Raw genomic sequence first — 9920 nt, forward strand, 5'->3', positions numbered from 1 at the left:
ACACACACACACACACACGGGGGATATTCAGCCTGGGGTGGTGGGATGGGGGAAGAAATTCTCAAATTTGTGGCAACATGGATGGAACTGGAAGACAAAGTAATATAGCAGGCACAGAATAACACTGCATATTCTCTCATGTGTGGAAGCTAGGAAGAGTAGAAAGTAGAGGTTACCAGAGGCTAGGAAGGAAAAGGAGAATGGAAAAAATAAAAAATGTTGGATAACCAGTACCAGAATAGTGATGCTGGAGTAAATTCCAGTGGACAATAGGTGACTTACTTTCAGGATAAATCCTATTTTACAAAGCATGAATAATCCAAATATTGGCAGCACATAGTGCTTGTAAGTGGATGCAATTTCAAACTACCCTGATTTCATCATTACATGCTGTCTTCGAAGTCACACTGCATGCTGTTTGTACAAGTCAAACACCTTGCACATGGAAGGCCTGAGTTTGATTTCCGAAAACAAAAATTAAAATTTCCATAGATTGATGATAAAATTACAATTTCAGTAACATAATTTTGGAATTGGGGTGTATGTTAATGAAAATGGTAACTACAAAGCATGAAGTGAAAATAAACTGTAAACAAAATATTTGATTTTATGTGTTCTGAAAGTAAAATATACTAGTCCTAGGATGAAAATAGAAGGTTCATTTTGCTTCATTTCAAAAGATTAAACTGACTTGTGCAATTTCTCCAGATAGACCTGGCCCAATGCTTTTCCAATGGGGATGTTCCTTAGAAACCTCTTAACTGAGCCTGGCACAGTGGTGCATGCCCGTAATCCAGCACTCTGGGGGGCAGGGGCAGGTCTTTAAGTTCAAGTCCAGCCTGGTCTACAAACCGAGTCCAAAACAGCCAAGGCAAAAAATAAAATTAGAACTTCCTTAAAGAATCCTTGCAAGTAACTAATACCACAGGCTAGTAAGTCCTCCTGAAATCCATGCCCGTAGTAAGCAAGTTTTGGCTTCACTGAAAAGTGCCTCAGACATAATTAAAATACCCCTATATGCCCTGGAGGCAGATACTATTAGTACAAAATTTAGTCTTACAAAATTTAGTCTGAAGGAAGTCTTGTAACTTGATTCAGCCTTCCCATCCAAGGACCTAAATTTGAAATTTGACTCCGAAGCCAAAGTTTTCCACTCAACATCCTTTTGCCTGTTTTATTTTACATCCACAAACCATACACATAAGGCCCTAGGGATGTCAAGTGCAGAAACCTAAGACTGCAATGAAGTGGCTTCAGCTTCCTTGGTAATTGCTAGGTCACATTTCTGAAACAGCAGTGCTGTCAATCAGATAGTAATTTCAAAATTTTAACTCCTTCATACAAGATTCACAGCTATTTACTAGTTAAGGCTCTGCTCTTAAGACTCTCAAGGCACTAATTGTAGTTTTCTAAGTATTTTTGAAAACTTCATATACAGTCCTGGTTGGCAGAAACTACTTAGAAAAGGCGGGGCTTCATGCTAGAGACCCACCTACCTCTGCTGGGATCGAAAGTCTGCATTCCCAATTTGTGCAATTTAATTTTTAAAGCATTTGTTTTAATCCATGCTATTTACTAATTGAAAACAATTTGCTGGTGAAGCAGCAGCTTTACCCACCAAAAAAGAAAAAAAAACCAAAACATCCTTTTGCCCTAAATGGTTTCCAGGGAATCAAAAATTTCAGTTCTCAGGATGTTAAAATGCAAAACTGTTTAGGGGGCCTCAGTGGTGTCTTGCACAAAGCTTTGGGTTAATACAACTGGGAAGAGGGAATTACCTTCTTCAAATTAACCTGTTGGGCAACGGGATTAACTGATTTACAGGATGCTCCAGCCCACACTATGCGGAGGTACCATTACCAAGCAAGTGGGTTTAGGCTGCATTTAGGTAGTTTGAAGGTAGCAAAAAGTCAATCTAACCTATAACCTGAGGACAGTATAGTACTGAAGCAAAAGCCTAGGCCCATCTACAAAGGCATGCAAAAGGGGAGGTACAATTTGTGTAAATTCACAATTCACCCCAGCCCTCCAGGCAGGCAGATCTGAGTTTGAGGTCAGCCAGGGCTAGAGAAATCCTGTCAACAAAAAAAATCACAACTTGTAAAATATGTTCACCAAGTACCTCTATAAACTGTTCCAACAAAAAGGCTACCCACTGGATAAAAAGTATCTTAAGTATCTTAATAGCACACAAACCGTTAACAGATCAATCTTAAAAGCCCAGCCTTAATAAAGTGGGACACTAGTCAAGTTCAACTCAGCTTACACTAATACCTACATAACCCAAGACCTGTGAAGTGCATCTGGATTTAGCATAGCATACTATTGGATGTCGTCTTTCACATGACCAAGGGCTTTAAGTTGTAGATGGGGTTAGAGATGGTTCAGTGGGTCAAAGTGGTTTATACAGGGCTGAGTTCAAGTAACCGAAAGCTTGACTTATGATTACGCACTCACCCAACAAAATGAGCATTGCAAGTACTCAACAGAATGGTAATTTGGGCCTAATTTTCCCTAGCACACAGACAAGTCCTTGGACACATATTAGTAACATAGAAGACTTGCCTATTGTTGAGAAATGAAGGCAGCTGCAGACCCCATTTCAAATAACCCAGACTACCAAAGCATGATAGTCCAGGTCTTTACTTTCACTACTCTGGAAGCAGACAACACAGATGGGTCTTTTGAGCTAAGGCCGGCCTGCAAGGTCTACATTCAGACCCTGTCCCAAAACAAGACAAAGAGAAACCCCAACTTCAGCCTTAAGTTGGCTTAGTACATTCCAAGAAACTTTTTCACTTGGCCAATTTATTTGTACACCTTATAGTTTTATAGGGCTGAAATGCTTGCTCAGTTGTTGAAAGAACTTATTCCTACATGATGGCTCAACAGTCCAAGCAACTGACACCCTCTTCTACCTAACCTCTGCTGGCACCAGGTACATCTGTGGTGCACACATAAACATACTCATAAGCACGAAGTAAAAATGAAAAATTTTTTGAAAAAAAAAAAAAAAACTCAACGAAATTTTACTGGTTAAGTCAATTTATTATCATAGATGGCTCAGGCATCTGCAATGGTGACTTCAACCTCCACTCCTGGCTCGATACTGATGGAAGTAATCTGCTTAACAATCTCCGAAGGACTGTGTAAGTCAATGAGTCGCTTGTGGATTCTCATTTGGAAACGATCCCATGTCTTGGAACCTTCACCACAAGGCGTCTTTCTTGTAGTGATTCTCAGTGTCTGCCAAGAAAACAAAAGAAAACTGCATGCATGCATTTCTTCTGAACCATTTCCCCCTGAACACCGACAATCTTCTGGTAACAGCAACTTTCACAAGACAGTGGGGCCCCTTTGAGCTCAACAAGCTATCTCCCTCACACCAAGTCACCACTATAAATCCAACACCTGATATAGTCTAAATTGTACTTGCAATTTAATTCCCGTTTGTAATTTCAACCTAAGGATTCCCGTGGCAACCTAACCCCAAAGCACCAGGACCACCACCAGAAAATTGTCACTTACCTTAGTAGGCATACGCACCGGTCCTTTCACTTTTAGATTCTTTTCTTTTGCGCCTCTGATCAAGTCGGCACACACTGCAGGTTAAGGAAACAGCCTTTCAGTTAACCCAGAAACGACTGAAATCGCCGTAAGCAAGTTACCCGATCGGCTCAGAATAGCGTATAAGAATTATCACCCTAGTTCAACACAGTAGGAATCTCCTCATCGCCGACCGCGCCACGGCTACGGTTTACAAGACACAACGGAAAACACCCGAGACCACCGTACTGACCCTTCTCCAGCGACTTCACGTTGCGGCTGGTGAGCGTGATCCGAATCCGGTGAATGGCCACCTCGGGTTCCACGGGCGTCTTTCCGGTATCTTTAAAAGCCTGTTACCACACAGGCGGGAAAACAAACAGCGAACCGTCAATGGCGGCCCACTCAACACAGACGCCATCGGGACCCTCTCCTGGGCCCGCGCCGCGGCGGCCGCCCTCTCCCGGGGCCCGCGCTCGCGGCGCCCGGGAACGAGCCCCGCCGGCGCCCCAGGCCACGTGTCGCCGTCCCCCGCCTCACCATGGCTGCGGCGTGGCTTCCTGACCGACTTGTTCCTCAGCAGGAGCGAACAGCGGTGAGTCAGGACCGGAGCAGACTGAAAACAGCTCCGTGACAGACACGACCACGTCTCAGAGAGGAGGACGGGAAGCGCGACAGGCGCTTATATAGTACGTTCGCATCCGGGTACTTCGCGCCCCGGAACAGGAACCGCCGGCCCACGGAGAGACGGCCGGCGGGGAGGCCGGGCTGCAGGGCCGCAGAGTTGGCGGGAAAGGGCGAGAACGCGCGCGCCCCCTCTCGGCTCGGCGGAGTCACTGCCCTGACCTGGAGCACCCAAGAGTCTGGAAATGTTGACGCCTGTCAGGTGCTGTGCTGCAAAGTGCAGATGCGTTTGGTCTTTACAGGACGAAATATGCTTCCCATACATACCCAGTTAACTTGCTTTTGTCTGACAAGAGAACAACCTTTTTTGAGTTTAACTGGCACAGGCCTTGGGGAAGAGCGACCCTGACAAGCCAGGTGTGTGCGTTTATTTACTTGGTGCGGGAGATAGAATCCAGGGCTCAGCAGGAAAAAACACTCAGACCATAAACCTCGCATCCTAAATTCGAGTCAGTGAATCCTCGACGGAAGGAAAGAATGGATTCCGCAAAGCCGTCTTCTGGCTTCCAAACGAGAGCCTCCTCCCCCACCCCACCCCATAACTAAATTATATTTAAAAAAATTACTCGGAAACTGTTTTTCAAAGCTGAAATGCCTTTTTGTGATATTTCAGCTTTTAGCTTCTCATAATAGTAGAAACAAACGTCTCTATCTTCTGGAAAAGACCCGAGCTTAGTTTTTACTCCTGGTTGGGGTGCTTTTCTGTTTTGTTTTGTTTTGTTTTGTTTTGTTTTGTTTTGTTTCTTGAGTTCTGGGTATTGAACCTATGGCCTTATTCATGCTAGGTGAGCACTGTACCACTGAACTATATTCCATACTAGCTTCTACTCTTTCAGTTAAGTGGAGTGCTCTGTCAGGTCACATCGCGTTGTACCTGGCCTGGAACCCATCTACCCAGTTTTAACACTGTCCTCTAGGTTGCAATGGAGCAGAGGACTCCGTAGATCGGAGCATTTGTTCATAATACAGCCCGTGACCAAGTACAGCAGAAGGAAAGCCAGGCAAGGTCAAATGCCCTGATAGGCAAAGGAGGTGCAGGTTAATCTAGTCCTCCGAACTCCCTGCTGCTCAAGGCTAAGGGCGTGGTCCAATAGAATGCAAGCAGGGTGCTGAGAGCAAGACAACACAGGACGAAAGAGCATTATTTTGCAGGTGAAAGTGATTTGCTCCGACCTGCCAAACTGGGGCCGAACACTGATCTTCTCCAATAGGTATTCTCTTCTGATCTTTCGGAGAGAACTATACAGGAAACTTCCAAGTATCAGCATCCACTCACTTGCTTGGTGATAATCTGATCTAGCTAGTAACTGGCTTTCTGACTCACCAATGTATGTGAGTTTTGCTATCATTGAACAATTAAGGTGAGTATTACAATAAGGAGATTTAAAAAATTCAATTAATTTTAAATATAATCCACTGACTTCTTTAAAGTCTGAATTATTTGTTTTTTCCTCCTTCCTTCCTTTCTCTCTCTCTCTCTCTCTCTCTCTCTCTCTTTCTTTCTCTCTCTCTCTCTCTCTCTCTTTCTTTCTCTCTCTCTCTCTCTCTCTCTCTTCTTTCTCTCTCTCTCTCTCTGTTTCTTTCTTGACACAGGATTTCTTTGTGTATCCCTGGCTGCCCTGGAACTCACTATGTAGACCAAGTTAGCCTCAAACCTGGAGACCAAGCTGCCTCTGCCTCCAGAGTGCTGGGAATAAAGGCATGCATGACCACCATCCAGCTTATTTTGCTATTTTGAGACAAGGTTTACTAAGTAGTCTTGACTGTCCTGGAATTTACAGAGCTCTACTTGCCTCTGCCTCCTGAGTGTTGCATGGGATTAAGGGCACTGGTTACCACCCGGCTAAAAACTGCATTTTTGTTTTAGTAGCTATGACCTTAATGAAACTTTAAACATGTTTAATGTATTAACTGAGTCATCTGTAACAAAATAGACAAATGCAGTAATAGTCCATCTTTCTGATATGTGATTTGTATTAATATCAAGCATAACTGGTCTCTGTGGCTACTTGCACACAAGGGGCATACACTAACAGACACGTGTCCATAATTAAAAAGAAACATTTTAAAAATCAGTATCTCAAAGAGATACCTTCTTAGTTCATTGTAGTGTTTTTTACAATAATCAAGGTATGGAAACAACCTAAGTATCTATCAACAGATGAGTGAGTAAATAAAAAGCCATACAGATCCAATGAAATATCACCTGCCCAAAAGAATTTTTTTAAAAAGGAAATCCTGATGTATACTATTGAGGCTGTTGGCACTGTACTAAGTAGAGTCAGGAAGACAAAAATCAATGATCTGTGGCATCTAAGGACCAATTCATAAGGGCTCAGAGGGGAAGGGTGTGTCCTAGGGATGGGGTGGGACAGCAAGGTCTGGAGAGATGGTCATTGTTTTAAATTTTATTGTCTTCTCATTTTCAAACGTCTTGCTGTGTTTTTCTCTTGAAAATTAGCAGTTATGGTGTCCCCCAAATGTCCACATAAAAGGTAGAAATTTTCTATGTTAGTATGTTAATGTAGTTATTGAAGGAAAAGTAGAAAATGCTAAAGGAAAACACACATTCTCACCATTCCAAGACAAGCAATTTACACTTTTAGGTATGTTATATCTTTAAAAAAAACATGGCCTATATTCTATGGACAATATGATTCAAAGAATGTTTAATTATAAGAAGTATGTTTCTGTTTCATTCCTTTTATTTTTTAATTAAATGTATTATTGTTATAATAATTATTTGTGTGTGTGTAAGAGAGAGAAAGAAAAAGAGAGAGAGAACAATTGGTTCTCTCATTCCACCTTTATTTTTGGTAGTGAGCCCAGCCTTTAATGGCTGAGCCACTTCTCCAGCTCTCTTTCCATTATTTACATAGCTTTCATGGATGGAACTCTGGTAATCCAGCTTGCACGGTCCAGCAGCAAGCACTTTTACCTGTGGAGCTATATTTGCCAGGCCTGTTTCATCTCTCTTAATGACAATTGTGACTGAAGTCTTTAAGGAAGCCACATCTGTACTGAAGACTGACTGCCTGCCCCTAATTTCACTACCGGGTCAATTAGTTAGTACAGAAATGAAAGGCTACAAATGGAGAGCCAGCATTATCTTGGGCTCACTTTAGCTCCTTTTCTGGCTATTTATGTCCATCTCTGTCTCTCCTAGCAGTTTTGGTGACTATTGGTTAAAACCTTTGTACTGTGTTATTTGTCTGACTGCTGCCTTTTACCACTGCTAACTCTGAAAGTTATAAGCCAGCCTCGGAAGCCTACAGAGGAGACGTCCCCACTTTGTTGGACTGGACCAGTTCATTTCCCCAGCCACATGTTTGGTTAATACACTGCTTTGGGGCCTTTTTTCTTTTGTTCTGCGATTCTTAAACATCATGTGATCTCTCTAAAGTGGGACATGTCATTCAAAGTGACCTGAGTCTGTGTTCCTGGGCACTGGGCACTGATCACTGACGTGTGGCTTGGCCCTCTCGAATTCCCTTTGCAGCAAAAGTTGTGTTTTGCATGAACACTATATTTCATGAATTGTGTGGAGGATTCTTTCATAGTTTTTAGACACAGGCTTGTTCTCCAGTTTGTTTTACTGTCATGAACAATCCCAGTAGGTGTACAGTTGTCTATCAGGCTTTTAATCTCTGTAGTTATGCATGAGGCTGTTTGTATATTGCAAGTTATTTAGTCACATCTTCGGTCTTTACCTCCCGCCCTCTTCCCCTCCAGCTGTGACATCAAACACAGGCCCAGACACTGCCCAGTGTTCTCTGTGGTGCATAGTCAGGACCCTTCCTCACCACCATCAAGAGCACTATTACCCATAAGCCATTGTCTCATGCTTAACACTTTAGATCGATTTGTTAGTTAGTTATCGATTTGATAAGTTAGTTATTACTAACTTACTTTCTGAGAAGGTTGTATCTAAACACAGACTTTCTTAAACAATAAAAAAATGCAAGTGATAACCAGAAACTGGAAACAACCTACTTGTCACATAACTGAAGAATGGATACAGAAATTGTGGTACAATTCCATTTACACAATGGAATACTACTCAGCTATTAAAAACAAGAAGATCATGAAATTTGCAGGCAAATGGATGGAACTAGAAAAGATCATCCTGAGTGAGGTAAGACGCAGAAAGACCCACATGGTATGTACTCACTTATAAGCAGATATTAGACCTATAGTACAGGATAACGATACTACAGTCCACAAACCCGAAGAAGCTATGGAACAAGGAGGGCCCAAGGGAGGGCACTGGAATGTCACTCAGAAGGGGAAATAGAATAAGCAGCAGAAGTGAATGAAGATAGGGAACTGAGTAGGAGATAGAAAGGGGAGGGACCCAAGAGTGGGGATGAGATGTGGGGAGAATGAGAGTGGGAGATGAGAGGACTGAGAACAAGAAGGGAAACTGAGGGGGGCATCTCTTTGTCATGCCTACCACATCCTGGGAGGATATGGGTGTGACTCTAGCTGAGACTACTAATGGGGACAAGAGAGACAAGAACACTGAAGTGACCACCTCCTAGCAAGGCAGGAGGGGAACAACAAACCACTGACAAAAACCCTGCCCACAAGAAGTTCAGGGATAAAGAGGAAACAAAGATTTAGGGAATATCCAACCAATAGGTGCCCCAATCTGAGACTCAGCTCATGGTAGAGAGCCAGCCCCTGACACTATTACTAGTGCTCTGCCATGCTTGCAGACAGGAGCCTAACTTGACTGTCCTCTGGGAGGCTCCAGCCAGCAATGGATCAAGACAGATGCTGGGACTTGCAGCCAAACATGGGGCAGAGCTCGGTGGGGAGGTCCTGTGGAACTGTTGGGGGAAAGATGGAAAGACATGGAAGGGTCAGGGACCTCACAAGAAGACCAACAGAGACAACTAACCCAGTCCAATGGGGGCTTTCAGAAACTGAGACATCAATTAAGGAGCCTGTGTGATCTGGATCTAGGCCCCCTGCACATGTGTAGCTGAAGGGTGGCTTGGTCTTCATGTGGGGCAGGGGAGGCACTGTTTTCAACATGGACTCTATTGCCTGCTTTTGGATCACTTCACTCTGGCTGGGTTGACTTGCCTAGCCTCAGGGGATGAGGCTTATGTGAGCTGATGTGCTGGGCAAAGTTGATATGAAGTAACAGGGAGAGGGGAAAGAGAAGGAGGAGAAGGGGGAGACTGAGAAGAGAGGAGGGAGGGGGCACCCTTGTGATATAAAGTAAGTTAAAAAATAAAATGTAAAAATGTTTTCAATATCTCTCCTTAGCCTTTTAAAACACTGGGGTTTTTTGTTTGTGTGTTTTTGTTTTTTAAAGTTTATGAAGACTTGCAAAGTGTATTCCAGCAGGTCTGTGAACCGCCACCTACTGGCCTTTGCAGCAACGACAATATCCTATTCCTTCCAAAAGGAAATTTGTGGCAGTTGAAAACTACTTCATTCATGGAACACGAGTATATTTGTGAATAAAACAATGAGGCTAAATGGTTGAATTAATATTGGAGAGTCTGTGTAAACGTATCTTCTTTGTGAAGCTTGGGCTTCAAATAAACATTTTGATTTCAAACTTCATCAGTCTGAAAATTAAAGGTAAAACCTAGAAAGAATTTAAAACTTCTGTGAGTGCCCACGGTGTCAGGGTCAGGGAGTGGACCAGAGAGACTGTTCCTCATGGGTACCTA

General features: G+C 43.2%; 1 protein-coding gene and 1 non-coding gene across 2 annotated transcripts; both read right to left on the reverse strand.

The window, feature by feature from the left end:
• Positions 1-3027: 3027 nt before the first annotated feature.
• On the reverse strand, positions 3028-4245 carry Rps20 (ribosomal protein S20). Its single transcript, XM_021659234.2, has 4 exons — positions 4087-4245; positions 3800-3899; positions 3529-3602; positions 3028-3246 (listed from the first exon to the last, which is right to left on the reverse strand). The coding sequence occupies exons 1-4, from the start codon at positions 4087-4089 to the stop codon at positions 3064-3066; spliced, it is 360 nt and encodes a 119-aa protein (XP_021514909.1). The 5' UTR covers positions 4090-4245; the 3' UTR covers positions 3028-3063.
• Positions 3671-3738, reverse strand: LOC132655021 (small nucleolar RNA U54). Its single transcript, XR_009592604.1, has one exon. It is a non-coding gene; the product is annotated as a small nucleolar RNA U54 (small nucleolar RNA).
• Positions 4246-9920: the final 5675 nt, after the last annotated feature.

This window comes from Meriones unguiculatus, chromosome 6 (genome assembly GCF_030254825.1).
Source record: "Meriones unguiculatus strain TT.TT164.6M chromosome 6, Bangor_MerUng_6.1, whole genome shotgun sequence".
Lineage (NCBI taxonomy): Eukaryota > Metazoa > Chordata > Mammalia > Rodentia > Muridae > Meriones > Meriones unguiculatus.